General features: G+C 36.5%; 3 protein-coding genes across 16 annotated transcripts in view; 1 reads left to right on the top strand and 2 right to left on the bottom strand.

The window, feature by feature from the left end:
- Window positions 1–13,543, top strand: part of scrib (scribble planar cell polarity protein) — a 74,460-nt gene extending 60,917 nt beyond the window's left edge. For 7 of the 14 annotated variants that reach the window (XM_076119667.1, XM_076119668.1, XM_076119674.1 and 4 more), the window contains 12 exons: window positions 869–1,027; window positions 1,255–1,401; window positions 1,970–2,065; window positions 3,125–3,208; window positions 3,743–3,862; window positions 7,118–8,539; window positions 8,911–9,016; window positions 9,098–9,269; window positions 9,628–9,763; window positions 10,106–10,201; window positions 10,754–10,933; window positions 12,064–13,543. In XM_076119667.1, the coding sequence (XP_075975782.1) occupies window positions 869–1,027; window positions 1,255–1,401; window positions 1,970–2,065; window positions 3,125–3,208; window positions 3,743–3,862; window positions 7,118–8,539; window positions 8,911–9,016; window positions 9,098–9,269; window positions 9,628–9,763; window positions 10,106–10,201; window positions 10,754–10,933; window positions 12,064–12,309 (2,964 nt within the window). In that variant the 3' untranslated portion in view covers window positions 12,310–13,543. Of the gene's footprint in view, window positions 1–868; window positions 1,028–1,254; window positions 1,402–1,969; window positions 2,066–3,124; window positions 3,209–3,742; window positions 3,863–7,117; window positions 8,540–8,910; window positions 9,017–9,097; window positions 9,270–9,627; window positions 9,764–10,105; window positions 10,202–10,753; window positions 10,934–11,531; window positions 11,576–12,063 lie in introns of all 14 variants that reach the window. The other 7 variants (XM_076119670.1, XM_076119676.1, XM_076119675.1 and 4 more) reach the window with 7 other exon arrangements.
- Window positions 13,544–13,592: 49 nt separating this feature from the next.
- On the bottom strand, window positions 13,593–15,722 carry Dnali1 (Putative inner dynein arm light chain, axonemal Dnali1). Its single transcript, XM_076120162.1, has 6 exons — window positions 15,402–15,722; window positions 15,070–15,201; window positions 14,658–14,807; window positions 14,461–14,589; window positions 14,083–14,280; window positions 13,593–13,742 (listed from the first exon to the last, which is right to left on the bottom strand). The coding sequence occupies exons 1-6, from the start codon at window positions 15,486–15,488 to the stop codon at window positions 13,707–13,709; spliced, it is 732 nt and encodes a 243-aa protein (XP_075976277.1). The 5' UTR covers window positions 15,489–15,722; the 3' UTR covers window positions 13,593–13,706.
- Window positions 15,723–15,897: 175 nt separating this feature from the next.
- Window positions 15,898–18,011, bottom strand: MED4 (mediator complex subunit 4). The gene is made up of 5 exons (XM_076120259.1): window positions 17,803–18,011; window positions 17,542–17,722; window positions 17,308–17,459; window positions 16,794–16,972; window positions 15,898–16,260 (listed from the first exon to the last, which is right to left on the bottom strand). Exons 1-5 carry the CDS (start codon window positions 17,868–17,870, stop codon window positions 16,085–16,087), a joined length of 756 nt encoding a protein of 251 aa, XP_075976374.1. The 5' UTR covers window positions 17,871–18,011; the 3' UTR covers window positions 15,898–16,084.
- Between the last annotated feature and the right edge of the window lie 61 nt (window positions 18,012–18,072).

Here is an 18,072-nt window from a genome sequence, read left to right as displayed (position 1 = left end):
GTGGATTCTAATGGTGAGAAGTTGAAAGCATAATGTGGATTCACGAGTAGAATGATTTGAGTATGTCGCTTATAGTAGTCATTTGGCGGTATATAAAATGAAATGAATTGCATAACGCTTATGCACATGATTGTTCGACATATTTTTACATATACTGACAAAAGCATAGTCTCTCTTTGCTGCGAATTCTGTCGCTTACATACTCACATACGTTTCTTATACAGACAGCGCTTGTGTCATAAAAGTGCATTAACATTGAAGTTTGATTTTGTCGTTATAAAACGCTAAACGTTGTTTTGTTCCACACGTGCGCACTACACGGCCACCGCCACACACGTTCAGGGTCTCATTCAAGTTGAGATTGTTGACGCAACTGTAAGTGTGAACGTCGCTCGGCGATCTCGAACTTATGTGTGTTACTTTACCAATATATATGTCAGTCTCCAACCCCTCATCCAGTCAGTCCGTGTGCCCAGCTATCGTCGTATTCGGAATGGTTATTTCGTAATAAAGCTTTTCTATTTTGTAGAGAACGCGAAGTACGATCTTATGTCGAGACATTTTTGTTGCTTATAGCTTTTACTATTGTTATGCCAACACACAAAACTTACACCCTTCAATTTGAATGTCGTGTGTCTTGAGCTAGGTTTTTATTTATCTAGAACGTTGTTGTATTAGTACGAGAGCTTATGTTACCTTGAGTGCATGAGATTTTGAGCTTTGCATGTTGAAAGTATTTGTGAATGTAGTTGTTTCAAATTAAGTTATCCGATGTAATAGGTAAAGTTTTATTTTCTCTAGAATGAAAATATTTTGTTATATTATTTTCTGTTATATTTGTTTTATAATATGGAAATGTATTGTCCAGGAGCTTACAATAATCAAACAAGAGGGTGAGAAACTAGGGATGCACATAAAGGGTGGATTAAACGGTCAACGCGGCAACCCTAACGATCCTAACGACGAGGGAGTGTTCATATCTAAGATAAACAGCGGCGGTGCTGCCAGGAGAGATGGCAGACTAAAGGTTTGTAATATTTAAATTATTATTAGTAAACGATTGTTTAAAAAGTTAATTTACCCAGAACTCTAAATATACTTTATACGGTGTAGTATTTTTTACCTATCCATAATCTATTAAGTGTGATTGCGCCTTTTCTTCGACAGTGCCACTTATGAAAACTAACAGGAAAATCAAAACTATGCTTGTCCCAGACATAAATTGAGTTTTATATTTGTTATTGTGTTACCCAGGTTGGCATGCGTCTATTAGAAGTGAACGGTGTGTCGCTACTGGGCGCGACACACAACGAAGCTGTGAACGCATTGCGCTCAGCCACCCACGCGCCGCTGCACCTCATCGTGTGCCACGGGTACACCAGACCGGAGAAATACAACACTGTAAGCTTAATACACTTTCAATAAACATCTCGATTGAAATATCTGTTTGACAGTCAATTTTCTATGTACGGAAATGAATAGTCCGCTATAAATCAAACTATAGCTGCGTCCGTTTTTATGCAACAGTAGGGTTTAGTGACACAATTTGTTGGTTATTTAAGTTAATAAATTTACTTTAGACAGCATAAAATAAAAGTAATGTACAGAAAGTAACTGCTGATCGTTCTTAAATCATAATTTAAACACAAATTCGCTAACGTTATGAGCGTTTTGTGTTTGTTTTGGTAGTTATTTCGATTTCCACAGATATTTCTATCGAGCTGTATTAATTTATATGTTATCACAAGTATTTATTAATTATATAAGTGTTTTCAACAAGCATAACTGTACCATGCTTGTATACTGCTCACAAAAGTCACGCTAATGAATGACACTGTCATGGTTTTGAATTAAATTTTTATCACTAAACTAAACACTCCTGTGTGCGTTTATTTGTTTGAAACTCGAATAAACTGTCCGAGTGCCTGTGCTTGTTAGAAAGAGATAGACAATGCGAATGTTTGCACAGACCGGTAGCGAGAGCGGGACGGCGGATACCGGCGGCTCTCTGTCTCACTCAACGTCAAGCCTGGACAGAGATGAAACGTTGCACCAACATCAACAGGTTTGTTGTACCGCTTTTGAAGTTTTTCTTTTATAGTGAACTTTACTGATTGTTTGCGGTTGCGTACTTCTTAGTGCTCATTCACGTTGACTCGCGGGCGCGGTGGCGGGCGCGGTCGCGAAATATCAAACATATGGCGATGTACCGAAGTGTTCACGTACAAACCGTTCGCGCGGTCTAAGTCGCGGGCGAGCTAGCGGCGTCGCGCGCGGCCCGCGTGGCGCGCTCGCGCCAATATCAAACGCGTGAAGATGTTCGTGTGTGTTCACGTCGAACTAGCGGTGGCGGGCGCGATTCACTCGCGATGTCAAGTAAGATCAACCAGTTTGAGCCAGTTTGAGCCAAACGCCCGCCTGGCGGCCAACGTGAACACAAAACGCCACGTCCCCGCGCTCGCGACCGCCACCGCGCCCGCGAGTTCCAACGTGAACAAGCACTTACAGTACCTCGATTCTCTATCACTATCGACTTCTGACAACCGGCTAGCTATCGAAATTTTGACATTTAGCATGTACTGCCAAAGAAGTTTCTGCTCCGCCCGTCAGAGGCCCTGATCAGATTTTCATACAAAATTTCTCGATGACAGGTTGGTTGTCGGTAGTCGATAGTAGTTGAGAATTGAGCTACTGTTGTGTCTATTCGAATCACATAAGTCGTAGGCTTCTAACTGGGCAACTACTACCGCCCCCTAGTGGTCGCCGGAGTTATAAGTGGGGGCGGTTGCGAGTTCAAAGACAAATGATAAACTATGTAAAATAATTACTATGCAAAATGGTTTTTTTTATTTTGTAAATGTTACGGTACTCGATAAAAGGTTTGGAACCTATAATATAAGTAAATGAGGCAACAATACGAACACGCAAATACAATCTAGTAAAATTTCACTTATCTACGTAATATGCATGTTTCTGTTTGGATATGCTTGCATGTAAACTATTCTAAGTTGAAGTTTAAAATGACAATCTTATTTGACTTTATATTGAACCTTCAAAATTCGTCGAGAATCTAAATGACGGTTTATAACTTCGTAATAACATGTCTATTGTGGTGTATTTTCAGGAGCAACAGTTCCAACAGGACCTTGTTGAGTTTGAACATGAGAAACAAGTCGCTGAAATGAGGGAAAAGTCTACGCCAGAAAAGGTAATTTTAATTATTTATTTTATTCGAACTTCCTATATCATCATTGAATTGTAAAGTTCTAGACAACTGAGATATATTAAATAGACATGGATGAAAAAAAATTGTCTATAAACTTTTACGCAATGATATCTTACATACATTCAATTCATCATTCTTTTTTTTATACTTTTTATAGATTGACTAGTTAGGTTAAGCCATTCTTATATTCCCACCACCAACTTTCTCATCATACGAAGCTATTTGAGACCCCATCCGAGTAAATTTCCTCTTCTCCCCTCACTTTCACTCACTACAACATTTTAACGGCTCAACCGATTTTCATCAAACATGTCTAAGAAAATTTGCACATAAGTAACCTTTAAAACAAAACAACAACAAACTAAATTGAAATCATTGCATCCGTTCGGGAGTTATGATGCCACAGTTAGACAGACACACACTCAGTCAGACAGGCAGACGTCAAACTTATAACACCCATCTTTTTGCGTTGAAGGTTAAAAAAATGTTTTAAACGAGAGTTGTTTATATTATCAGGTACTAGACATAGTCCACGCCGTAGAAAGCATGGCTATGGAGCCCGCCCCGCCGATATCACCTGAACTGCAACACAAAACGACCACTGTCGTAATGTCCAAACACACACTTCAACCTCAGGTTAGTAACTAACAAATTGTACATACAACACGTTTATCAGCTGCTAGACTTGACAAGATGCAATTTTATATACTATTTATAATATGCAAATAAAAATAAATAGATTTATACCATAAAAGTCCGACTAATGGACAAAAGTCTCGTCCCGGAATGAGAAAGGGATAATGCCTTTAGTCCACCACGCTGGACAAGTGCGGGTTGGGCAACAAAATATATAGCTGCTAGTAAAATTGCATCTTTCCAAAAAGGAAATTAGCCTTAGGCTTTGCTCTTTAGTATAAAACAGGCTAGAGTAAGCTAAAATACAGTTTGAATTTCGATTCAATTTATAAAAGTCTATAATCTATTTGTAGCTGCAAAGCAATTTTCCAGCAGAATATTATGAATCAATTTAATGAAATTTTCCTCATAAAGGTTTAATGTCTATTTAAAGTAAAGTAGTCTGCAATATAATTAAATAAAACAAGTTTACCTAGCTGAAACGTAAATTATTGAAAATCAATTGGATACTACATTTGCTTCGTCTACGATAAAAAAATGAAATGCTAACTTTTAAATTTTATGACAAGGCATTTGTTGTGTCCAATTGTTTACAAAATACTTTTGTTTGCATGTAGATAAAAAATACCTTCTTATAACAATTTGTATTGAAATTTATAAGCTTTATATTTTTGATAAACATTTGTTTACAGCATGATGAATAAGATGTAGCTTTTGTATTATACTTAATAACTTATTTATATTTTGAAGGCCGAAACAATATTGCTGTATAACTATTGCACGTTACTTCTCTGATTCTGATATCGATAGCATGCACAATGTAATGTATATTTTGTAGTATAAATTTTCGCTTGCATGAAAATATACGTAAATATCTGTATTGACGTATTTTAAGTATACTATACGTATGTTTAACACCTTATCTTCCAAAATAAATGTTGTTTAGCATATCTACATGATGCCTTTAATATAGTAGCTGGTTTGTTATGAAATGGACGGGTGGCACTTTACCGACAACTTCGTATACTATCTTTTTACGGCAAATTTCTGTCTATGACTGTAAATGTAATTAATTATTACAGCATTCATATTGACTGTTAAGGATTGTTTTGCATGTATCCTAAATTTCTTTAAGTTCTATCTGTTGGGTCGTCTGAATAATATTCAAATGTAATAGAACTTCTAAATGTACCCTAGTACTATTAGCATATAGCGAGACGATGTGGTTCAGTTCTTTTCTTTCATTTAATGTAGCTTAGTTCAATGTCGTCACGTGTTAGCTTGTATACGGTTTCTGTCTAGAGGACAACCCTAACTGGTGCAGTTTATAAATTGAATTATTGACAGAGCATATTACGTCCATTGCAGAACGCAAATCCAGAGGAAAAGGAGGAAAACACATAGTACGCCAATGTTAACTTCTGTCCAAAACAATTGTAAATAATAAACAATGTTTTATAAAACTCATGGATACATATGACATGTCCAGTTAAACGTATTTACTTCTGTGTTAAAATATAACGGACTGAATAATTCCACGTTAAATATAATAGTTGCGTATTTTATAATTTTGCTGACCGATATAATGAGTGTTATTTATAATTAATGAATGTTTTAAAGCAAGTAGCTTTATATAATTACTTAAGACGATGCAATGTCGTTTATGTTGCGTTGTTGAACGTTTGTGTTATGATCATTATTCTATAAATGGTCGTTATGATAAAAAAACCGTCGTAATGTTTCGTGTAAGTATATTCAAATCATTTTCTTATATTATGTCGTTATGGCTTTACACTGTTTGAATTTATGTATTACATGTAAAACATGAGAACGGTCATCATAAAATATTAATGTATAATGAAATGATAGATGTATATACTATAGTAAAAATAATCACTGTATTTAGCATTAAGGAGAAGGGTATAGATAAGAAAAAACCTTTTATGTTTTTTAAACTATATTTTTCATTTTAACTACAGGTGTAGAATTTCCCATATGGTGTAAAATACCTTTGATTAATGTTTCTGGGAATTGTGTCAAAATTGTTCATGATTTTTTCATGTGTAATGTTAAATGAATGTCGCCTTTGCAGATTTTTCTAAAATATTCTTTGTTTTCAAAGAGTCAATTCAGGCACTTTTGATAAAAATATATGAATATTCTTATCTTATTTCTTGTGTATATCAAATATTCAGCATTCCGATAGCCTACTACATTTATGAAATTGTTATTACACTCCGATATGACCAATTTATACCGTAATAGTAGTTAATATTTAAACGACAACTATTTGCTATAGCTTACATCCAACTACTAATTTATATACTTAATATATATTTGTTACTCGTAGTGTTTCTATGATATAATCTTTGCTCGAAAAGACCAATTTTATATACCCGTTTATCCATGTGTCTTAGGGTAAGACCGCAATCGCAAGTCGTGCGTGTCCGTGTTCGCATCTATGAATACGTATATTTGTACATCATTTTCGTATATAAGAAGAGTAATCGTATCCATTACTTATCGAAAATGAAACGCCACCATTTTTACCGGACGCGTGCCTACATGCAGAGTCCGACCTTAATTCGCTTCTATAGTAATGTACACAAACCATAATTATTAAATAATATAGGAACGACAAAATCATGTCAAAATAACTTTTGAAATGTTTATATACCTAACTATTTCGATTCCAATTTTGATAAAATATGTTTATTATATTTATTTTTCTTGGCGGTACGTTATTTACTATAAAACTGTTAAGTATTTTTTATTTCTTTTTGTATAAGATATAACATTAAGATGTTTGGCCAAATCACTGTTCTCAACTGCCAATTATTTAATATTTAGTAATAATAATTGTGCGTATACATTTATTTGTTTTTTAAACGTACAAACGTGTTCTAATTGTTTAGTGTTGCATTAAATACATGATGTTTCAGATGATTTTTTCTTTTAATTTTATGTTAGCATGTTTTTCAATGACATTTATTTTGGAAGATTTTTTTCGGCAAGTAAGCTTTTGGGTTTATGCTAGATAAAAAAATGGTTATCTGCTCATCATTTTCGTACTCGTTTTCGTGCAAGTAGCTTCGCTATTACTCAATGTGTGGAATAGCGTCGATTATATTTGGCTCAGTTTGTAATTACGCTCAAGCTAGCACTTTGTTTTGGTCTTTCTTTTAGCCGTACTTAGCTAAAGTAATGAGTTGCGTAAGTACCGAAAGGTGCAGTATATTATGTTGGTTTGGTTAGTCGTCTAGTTCGCAAGCGGCGCCCCTCTCGCCGCTCGCGGTGTTCACACAGCAGAAAGTGAAGACGCCGCTCCCCTCCGCACCGACCCCTCCGCCCACGCCCGTCGCCGAAGGCACGCCCGTCGACCCGCCGCAGTCGCCGCTGCGGCGACCGCAGCAACCGCCACCCGCGCCGCCCGCACAGCCTTCCCCAGTCAAACAAAAGCCTCAAGTGCCTCGCAAACCACACACGAAGCGAGTTAGTTTCACACAAGAACCGCTGGATGAACCCGAACGATACCCGTTGTCGACGAACGATACGAATTCGATACTTCGATCCTCATTGCATGAGCATGATGACGATCAAATGGGGCAAACTATCGATACTAACGATGCATGCGAGGGAGTTAGCTCCTTACTAATCCGAAACCAAACGTCCACCGAGCTGGAACTTTCGAGACCGGTCCCTAAAGCGAGTCGAGTGCTTCACGCCGATCTAATCATCCCTCCTCCGCCTTTGTTCGACACTTACGTAAGTGATAGTGAATTACTTGACGATGAAGATGACGAGGCGAGTTTACCACCTATCACAGTGATACCGGAGCGGATCGTGCTGCCTGAGCCTGCGGTGGCCGAAACATCCATGCAGTCCTCTAATTCCACCAATTCTCCCGATACCGAACTCCCTCCCGCTGTGAATTACAACGCTTACCCACAGTTTGTCTCGGGGCCGGTCGTTTCTGACAATCCCTTTCGCTCCGTCATTATATCAGAAGTGCCTTCACATCAAGTCTTCCGCACACCAGATCTTCCTACATTAGGCGACGATGAATACTATAAAGAATTTTCTGTAAGTCCGGTCGGAGAACCTGGCCCTCCTGAATTATTACACGCACAATATAAAACTCTACCCACAGTTTCACATGTACCCAACTCTCCATGCAGTCTACACCCAGATCAAACTTATTTTGAAGACCGAACTATTCACGTACCTGTGCATCACTCGTTACGAGATTTAAGGACAGACGATAACGCATCGGGTATGGTTCATTCCATCACATATCCGCCGATCAATCCTTACCCATCTCTAACGACTGTAGCCGGAACGTACAATCCATACACTTGCACGGTCCCCGTATGCTCTTCTAATCCATCTAGTTACATAATGAGTCACAAATCACAGACCGCTCTAGTCAGTACATTAGGACAGGATATAAATGCAAACGTCACTTCAACCATCCCCATCACTAACGATGATGCGCCAAAAAGTGTTCAATCAGAGAGAAGAGTTCGTTTCGGTGAGGTGACGACATTGGCCGAAACCGATAGATTGTCAAACAGTTCGGAACCCTCGAAGGAAGGGAGCCCTACGCCCGCATCTACCTTGAAACCCGCATGGAGCAGCAAAATCAAAGCCTTCGCCATCGGCGAGGTAAACATCAATGTACGGCATCTTATCCTCGCACATACACACTCAGCTTCTTTTGATTGTGTTCGTCGACAACCCAACCTGAAACTTGACTAAAACAAGTATAGTCTGTCATCCCTCCATATCCCATTTTTGTTACTTACCCCCATCGAATTATTGTTTTTAACTTGCAATTATTTATATTTTGCATGATTAATTTACTTACCGCAATAACTTTATTTTATAATTATCGTCGTTTATTAACAACTAATACATTGACTGCATGGGTGTGAAGCCTTGTGGAGAAGGGTTTTTCATGCTTGTATCATAAGCTTTTTAACTCATTGTTTATTTAAATCTGACGACGATTACTTTTATTAGGTTTTAATTTATGTGAATGTTCTCAGGCTTCCCCACCTCATTCTGGTAATTTTGTGAAAGCATCTGTCAGCGATAAGAAAAAGTTCTTCGAAAATGCTATGGAAGAAAGTCATAAACCATCGCCTAAGCCAGGTAACTAATCGAGTTTCATTGTTAGCTGTTAGCGTCTTATACATCGATTTCATTTATGTAATAATGTGCAATTCTCAACAGATAAAGTATTCACATTCCTGTCTGCGGATGAGGTGGAGAAATTGAAGCAAGAAGAGGAGAAGAAAATGGCGTCTCTGTCGCGGTCAGAGCTCGGCTCGTGGTCCCCAGGGGAGGACCGGCAGAGTGGATACAGCTCGCATTCCGACGACGAACCTTATGAGAACGGCCATAGGTAAAACTCACCACATCACTTTCTAGGCTATAATATAAAACAAGCTGACTCGCGCAATTTCGTTTACGTCACTTAAGAGAGAATGGGTCAAATTTTCTCCGTTTTTGTAACATTTTTTACTGGTACTCTGCTCTCATCGGTTGTAGCGTGATGATATATAGACTATAGCCTTCCTCGATAAATGGGCTATCTTTCAATAAAATAATTTTTCAAATTGGACCAGTAGTTCCTGAGATAAGCGCGTTCAAACAAACAAACTCTTCAGCTTTATAATATTAGTATAGATATCAAAAATTGAGCAATAAAAAAGGTTGATATTATGACTAAAATATAACAAGTCCTAAAATATTGTTTGTAGTGTGTCAGGCGGAGTAAGTCCGTCGGCGAAGTCGCAGCGAAGGCGTGCGGGTCGTGATGGGGAAGTTGAAGACGCGGCTACTCGCGCTGCCAGGCGAGCGGCCTGGCGAGCAGCCAGACTACGCTCACTTGAGCAGGTATACAAACAACTCATATCTATTTAACAATTTTTATAGATTTAATGATATCAGATACCAACCTTCAAAGATCAATGGAAAATTTGGTCATGAACATTACCTATGTATTTTAGCTAGATAGATGTATCCCTTACTAAGGTGATTTATTTTGGTACGCATCTATTTCTAATGCTTTCGATACCTTTTACTTCAGTGAATGCTACACCTTTTTAATTATGAACAGAGCTTCGAAAACACTTGATAATATTATAGATCCATCCACTGAGAACGATATATCTGAAATATGTCTTTCTTTCTAACAAAAATGTCCTGTATTGATCATCAATATTTTACCTGTTGTAGGAAGCACTTGAATCACAGAAGGTAATAAAGAGCATGGTGGGGCCAGCCAGTGACATCTTAGAAGATGTACCACCGAGGGACCAGTCTCCGTCCGAGGTAAATATCTTACAAGCTGATATGAAATAAAACATGTTGAATGTTGTCCAAATTAAACCACTAAAGCAACCATTCTGATAATGGAAGAAATACCTCATTGAATTCCTATCGCTAGTTGTCTACCAACGCTAGTGTTTGCGTATAGTACTGTAGTATCATTACATTTTATGTAGAATAATTTCACAAAGCGGGTTCTCTTCGTTTTAGATGAAAGTTATTCCTTCCATTTCAGATCTAGAATGTTTTGTGATAATCCAATAATAATTAAATGTATTAATTGTTTGTCTGTAATTGTTAACATTGTAATTAACACTGAACGATCTGTTTCAATGTCGGTGTTTAGTACATGATGAATGATGTCTTTCACTACCTTCGTTGAATACCTGAACAATCCCTATGTTCAGTTACAAGACCAAGTATTGAATGTAACTAAAACTAACACATTGTGGTTGTCATGTCGATATATGGGTGGTGATCAATGTCGCTTGGCTGGCATATTGTTGTACGTTCACAATGGGGTGCAAATGTCAAAATTAGCTTTACAAATTATAGAAATGGCCCCTACCACGTATCGCGTTACGTACAAAACCGGGCCCTATACTGGCCGTCAAGGAGAAAGAAAAATTGTTAGACGAGCGCATTACTCTCCGCACCGAGGAGTACGTGTGCCCGACCACCGGCGAGACTAAAGTGCGAACCGTCGAGTACATTGAGAAAGTCATTGAGAAAGAGGTACGCGTATGTCGCCGCGACTTGTACATTGTGCTACGTAAGACGCTGTACACAAGCAATGCCGTATCGTGTGTGGTTTTATATCTTTTTTGTACATCTTACAAACTACGCTTAGCTTTCAACGTGCAACTATAAGACGGACAGTACCTACTTTGTGACAATAATGACTATGACGAATCGAACGCGTACTACGTGAGCTACTTGTGTGTGAGACAATAATAGTAATGACTGACAGAGATAAATTATTGTATAAACACTAGAGTTAACGGGGCAAATATAAGTGCACATAACGATTACACTGCACAACACAGATGTGAAACACCACAATTTGAGGTAGATTTGACTGTAGATAAACACGTAGTACTTACTCAATACTCACATTAATGTAGTACTAAATTGACGTGGCAATAACATGACTATATGTTAATAAGTAACTGTTTTTATAAGTACCTCGATATTTACAATTTATTTTCCCTAGTTTGACAGTATGTGGTATTCTATTATTTTCATTTATTCTATCTTATCTATTTAATGTTTTCACGAGTGTTGCATGATATTTTGGCATGGCATGCTAACTTAATTTATTGTGTATTGTCAGACGATACCTGGATTCTAGACACGGCAAGCTTCGACGAAACAATGGTTTGTTGCGTTTATTATTCTTCAACAATATATACTAAAGCTTTCTCATCGCTTTAGCAGCAGAAGCGATACTAATTCACTAACGCATAGTTATTATGTTACTAGAGTAAAATGTAGTAGTTAGTGCATGCCATTTTTTCCATAGGTAAACATTAAACAAACATTTTGTCAGGTTGTACTCAAAAATGTGAATTGTGTGTGTTATGGCTTTGTTTTCTATTACACTGACATATTTGAGTACAAGAATTGATACCTCCATTTTCATTGTTCAAAATAAATTCTTCCTCAGAACATTTTGCTAACCGATTACTAAGTACTTCAATCCATTTTGTTTAATCGTTACATATTCAGAAGGAAGATAGTCACAAAATGTCATTATTCAAATTGATCGAAACATTACTTGTTTTGTAATCCAAAATCATTGCATTTCATTTATCACTTTTGTTTTTACACATACAGTGGTAGTTATTGAATTAATGTGTGTACAGGTGGAAACAACACAAGAAAAAATTATATCCCTGGAACTTACTACTAGCCCAAGTAGCGAGACTGCGCCCACCGACCTTGAAGAGGCCGGTATCAGTTTAGGAGAAGGGGAGACTGGGGATCATTCCCTGCAGCCAGACATCGTGCAAGTGGTCAACCCTCTACTGGACGGTGGCGCCGGAAGAGTCACCGCCATCCCCGTGGGGCCCGCCCACAGGGTCACTACCTACACCGAAACACAACAATAGACCACACACCCAACGATCTCCATCCTAACACGTCTCAATCTCCTCCTTTGCCTCTTTACATGCAAGATAATCCCATGACAATATCGGCGACATCCACAATTGATTGTAATAGAGACACGGCCGACGCGACTGCGTCTGTCGAGCATCGAACTCGATTGTAGATTTCTTCAACGAAATGAACGTTAGTGAAACGAGTTTCCATCTTAATTTTGTATTGTAACTGTGATAATATATTTAGATTCCACCGACTTGTTATGTTACTTAAAGGCGCTTGAAGAAATCCACTAACGAGACGCGTTTTGTGGCATTTTACTTTGATCACAATTTTTATTTTTTTATTTTAGTTTTGCGACGGAGATTTTAGGTTAATGATAGGTGTTAACTATATATTTTTGGAAATATTAATAGTTATTATGCTTTCAATACTTTATGTATTTAATTTTAAATAATTTTCATTCCGTGCAAGTTTTATTTTTTGACTGAATGTTGATGCTGTACCTGCTAGGAAATGTGACTGGATGATCAACTAGATTATAATTAGTGGGGCGAGTGTAGAATGACACAAAGATGTATATAACATCGTAAACACTTAGTGGACTGCGAGTGTACGATAGATACAGGCATCACATCTGACGACATACCTTTATTATTATAATTATATCAATTTATACATGCATTATACAATTACTTTAGTTTATTTGCGAATTGTTGTTATTCATTCAGTATTTTGTGTTTTCTGGTGTTTTAATATTTGAATTTTAATTTAATGATAATTTAATTTTATGTGGTGCCTTGATTTTATAAAATCAATTTTATATAAATATAGGATTTTATCATTCTATCTTCATCGTTTTAATATAATTGTAGTTTTGTTTCGAAAGATAATTTTAAAATTATGTTAAATAATGTAATGTTTGTAATTCTACAGATGGTGATGAGTAACGCATTTGCATCAGTTATGACCATAGTGTGTATTTTTTAAGATTTGTAATGTCTGTAAGTGACCTGACATTTTTCAGGTACAACAAACTGTACATTTCCAATTGTATGAAATGTATTATTTGAGTTTGATATATTTAAATAGATAATTATGTATCACGATAAATAAATTGAAGTGTTGAATGGAAGAATGTGTGTCCTTTATACCTTTTTAGTGATATGTGCATTGTAAACTATTGAAAACATTGTATGTTTGTCCCAATTAAATGTTTTAATATATATTTTAATAAAATTAGTTCGGTGTTTTATTAAGAACTTAGAAATGAAAATATGAAGCATACTTATGTATAGTTTATTTCATTATTTAATAATAGTATATTTAGGAACACAATTTAAATGACTATAATCTAATAAGAACAACAAAAGAATCTTATAAATAGCTAAGCAATAAAACACTGTTACTTCTTTGGTGCGATGATGCCCTCGAGTTGAGCCTGAAATTAGACAAAAAACAATTAGGTATATTTTATATATATACAAACACCACGCAGACTGAAAGCTGACTCGAACATGGAATAAAGGCTAGGTTGATGATGAACACCATGCCTGGTTTATCCAATTTCCCCGTGTTTTGCTGTTTATAAATAAAGCCTCATGAAATAGGGGGCGTGACGTGCCACATTTTATTTCTAGATACTAAACTAAGCGAAACCCAAGTTCTAATTTGATAGGTGCTAGGATGTCGTATTTTGCGGACGCTGCTTTGTATAACTGCGTCTGTGATGAAGCGATTTCAAAGTTATTAAGATTTGGTTTATTTATTATTCCTCTGACCTTCAGTTGAGCGTTAGTCTTCTTCAAGGCAAGCAATTCCTCCTGGTGACGCTTCTCTTCGGCCGCTCGCAGTTCAGCGGCGCGCCGTTCCAGTTGTTCAGTCTTCTGTTTCAACTCTAAGCACTGCTTTTCTAACGACGAACGTTCCGCCTCAAGCTTTGCTACTTGATCCATCAAATCGGATTTTCCTTGCTCAGACTATAAGAAAACAAACCACGCATATAAATAAAACCTACCTATGATTGGTTTTTCATCAAACCGGCCAATATTTTTCGTTAGTCTAGTACTGTCATACAAAAATCTGGTAGGTATATCACAAAATGTATCCCATTCACAGCCTGTAGGTTACCTACCTAACGTTTATTGTATTCAACAGACCTGTAAAGCTTTTCTCATTCCGAACGCAATGGAGCTACAGTAAAGTGTTTGATAAGCTTCCATTGTGATTCTCGCCTCATCGCGGACCCGTAGAAGCAGTAGACCTCTTTCACCACAGTTTATAGTCACCTGTAAAAATATGTGTACGTTTACCTTAATATTGTTAATACTGTTTGATGTTTTAGATCTTTACATACTTGACGTATAAGCTCATCGAAGCATTGAGTGTACAGTTGACGGCGCACGGGACAAATGCCAGTTTCTCTCGCTTGCCTTTGTTGTAAACGTGTATCAAGCATCTCTTGCAGGTTGATTACATCCAGACGAGTTGCAGGAGTTGACGATATCTGAAATATTTATATAAGTTTTATTACGGTTAGTATGAGGTAATAGGAAGCGATCTTACTACTATTAGGTCACTGGGTGGTCTATTTTGAAAATTCCAATAGATATTAGATACCTCCCTCAATAAGCCTGTCTTGGGATCCGAAAATTCGTGACTGGCATTCGTAAACTAATTAGGTATGTACTTATCTCAGACATGGCAGGTAGCTTAATACAGTTATACTAATATAATTAGATACACAAGATGTCAGTAAACTACCCTACCTTCTGAGTCCAAATTTGTCCATCTTCTTCCCATTCTTTAGGAGGTAGAATAGCATTGAGAATCTCTTCGGTTTCGCGTTTGGCTTCTGTTGGTATACATGGCTGTATAGATGCGCCAGCACGCGGTGATACCTGTCAAATACACGCAATTTTTGTTTCTATTAAAGTATAGTTGAGGCTACTGCTGGCTTAGACATATACAGTTAGTAGAACCTACTTGTTATTTTCTACAAAATGAGTAGTTATATATTTATGAGTAGAAGTTATCGCAAAACGCATTACAAATGATGCTTTAACGATTTCGTTAGAAGTGCAAATGAATTATCACTTACGACTTTCTCCGGCTTTTTGGTGACCAAAACGGGATTATCATAGCGAACTAAGGTTTCTTCTGCGGATACTGGAGCCCTTTCTGCCATTCTAAAAACTATTTAAATTACCTAGTCTTCTTTGATTGATTTTATTATTGAAAACGTCAAGATACATAAATATTTGGTCTCCATAGCAACCGCCTGTTGCGTAGCAATTTTTAACAGGAATTATATTTTGTAATATTTATGGTTTAACTTTTACAAAGTAGATTGTAATATTGATAGTGATAGTCAATGAAAAAGATTGCGGTCCTTGTTGCAGTTTCAGGGTCTAGCATATTTTGTCTAAATGTTTTATATTGGTAGCAGCCACACGAGATTGATATCTTGATCATTATTTAGTACTATGCACAAACCTGAAAGTTTTAGGAAGTAATTTTTATTATTGATAACACTAACCATGTATTACTATCCCCATTAATATTATGGACACAGTTTAATAAAACAAATATTTAAGTAGTTGTATATTTAGCTATTTATTAGTAGCTTTTATTCTGCAAATAATAATAATAATATAATCTAGTTAACAGTCTTCCTTTCTATGATAACAAATCGCCGTGTGAATGATTCACGAAACTGCACTGTCACTTGTTTCAACTTCACTAAAAAGTCCTTGCTTGTTTATATTTCATTTTCTTTATTATTCATTGAGAGTCACTACTAGAACTTGAACTGGAGTCGGTGGACATGACTTCAACATCTTCCTGATTCGGCGCGTCTTTGCCGCGGCCGTCGATAGCGACGGAGTTGCCGCCTCCTACCGACATGTGAAGCTCACCAGATGGATGCCAGGTGAACTGATTGGTTGGTGTGGCTGGAACTGCAACAACGGTTCAGTGAAAGGAGTTTATTTCCATTTTTACCTTAAGTTATTTTATAATTTAAGCTTTGTGAATTATGTAATATTAGAGGGTAAACCACAAAATTATTCATGCAATACCTAAATTTAGTTATAAATCAATTGCTAGACCTAATTCAATATTTTCATGTAACAGTTTAAAAACTTGCCCAGATAGGTTGGAAGAGATTGCTTTATAAAATAAACATATCAAATGCTACAAAGATACATTGGAAAATACCAATGATTAAAATTGGATAACAAGAACTCAAGAAAAGAATTATATTTATGCAAATGGGAAAATGTTACTGGTAATTATTAATTACTTTACCTATTCTAGTAAATATGAATGAATGACTCAAACAAATAATAATACCAATACTATGTGACCACATAAAGGATTCATATCTGTGCATGCTTTGATCACATGTAGCTTACTCAAGCATGGAAATACCTATAATTGGAAGCTGCAAACTTTATTAAACCTTAGAAAATTTATAAATATAGTGACTCACCTCCACCGGTGGTCATTCTGTGCAGTTCGTTTAGTGTTGATGGTGTGTGGCCATTGAGAGGCAGATCACAAAGCCGACCAAGCATTCCCAACCTCATTTCTAGGTCAGTAGGGTATGGTCGGCGTGGGTCTCCAGGTTGCCAGGATAGAGGTGCACTCACTGCGTTTGAAGCACTGATCCTGTGAACATATTATTTGCATCTTCAAAATACAGTAGCAGTAAGTATTTTTATGATTTCTTTTCAAAATAAGTACATACCTTATTAGACACTTGTTTTAAGTGATATATTATAATGTGCTTTAATCTATTGTATAAGTTTACATAGGTACCAATAATATTTATTTGAAATTGTTGAAAATGTTGTACAAACAATTTCTTTAGTGTTAGTAGAGACACTACAATAATGACTAATATTAAGTTATGCATCTGAATTCTTATGAATTTAGTTAGTTTAAGAATAAGGGATGCATGCATACAGTTACAAATATATCAGATATCAACCTAGCTTTCATACCTGTGTGCAAATTTAATGAGCTCTTCAGATGATACTGGCTTCTTCCTGGACTTGACTATTGAAGCCAGCTTTTGTCTTGCTTGATATAATGACGTTGCAAGAATCTGTTCCGCGTCTTTCAGTTGTCTTTGTAAATGGAAGATGTCTTGATCCTATGAACAGAATAATTTGAGTTAATGTGATAATATTCTTGTTAGTTAACAACTAGTTTGATGGTAAATGTTTAATTTATACCTTGTTTTCAACTTCAGCTTTTAACTCATTCATTTTCTGTTGTATTTTGGCCTGTTCATCGGCTAGATCTAAAGTTTTCTTCAATTCTGAATCTTTAGAAAGTAGAAGATCTGTGAGTTGGGCGTGATCTGCTGCTGAGAGCTTTTGAGGTTTTGGAGCTATCGACACTTCTATCATTTCTCTGAAATATGAGCAAAACTTAATATCGCGATCTGTTAATTAACTATCATAAATAAAACTAAAAGAGGAACACAAACTTACTTCGCTATAAGTTCAATGTCGTCTATCAATGCAAGCAAACGGTCTTTCGTACTCAAATGGGATGCCATACTTTGTTATTGTTATTTCTGTTATCAAATCGGGAAAATATGAGTGTAAATTACTCTTATTTATGCGACAATCTCTGCAACACAATTCTCTTTCGTAGAATAGATCGACTCGATGATTTTTGACAGTAATGACAGTATAGTATTTTATTAGTATTTGCCAGAAACTGACAATTAAGCAGTGTTGCCAACGTTGGAAATTTAT

Source organism: Anticarsia gemmatalis, chromosome 11 (assembly GCF_050436995.1).
Source record: "Anticarsia gemmatalis isolate Benzon Research Colony breed Stoneville strain chromosome 11, ilAntGemm2 primary, whole genome shotgun sequence".
NCBI lineage: Eukaryota > Metazoa > Arthropoda > Insecta > Lepidoptera > Erebidae > Anticarsia > Anticarsia gemmatalis.
The sequence above is the reverse complement of the archived record's forward strand: the minus strand, read 5'-3'. Positions and strand labels throughout refer to the sequence as shown.

Excerpts from the sequence above, each read along its gene's own strand:
- Dnali1 (XM_076120162.1), bottom strand. The coding sequence starts at position 15,488 with ATGGCAGAAAGGGCTCCAGTATCCGCAGAAGAAACCTTAGTTCGCTAT. Across the intron at positions 14,590-14,657 it reads TCGATGAGCTTATACGTCAA|GTGACTATAAACTGTGGTGA; the intron begins GTATGTAAAGAT and ends ATATTTTTACAG. Across the intron at positions 14,281-14,460 it reads GAATGAGAAAAGCTTTACAG|TCTGAGCAAGGAAAATCCGA; the intron begins GTCTGTTGAATA and ends GTTTTCTTATAG.
- MED4 (XM_076120259.1), bottom strand. The coding sequence starts at position 17,870 with ATGGCATCCCATTTGAGTACGAAAGACCGTTTGCTTGCATTGATAGAC. Across the intron at positions 17,723-17,802 it reads GACATTGAACTTATAGCGAA|AGAAATGATAGAAGTGTCGA; the intron begins GTAAGTTTGTGT and ends CTCATATTTCAG. Across the intron at positions 16,973-17,307 it reads CTCATTAAATTTGCACACAG|GATCAGTGCTTCAAACGCAG; the intron begins GTATGAAAGCTA and ends ATATGTTCACAG.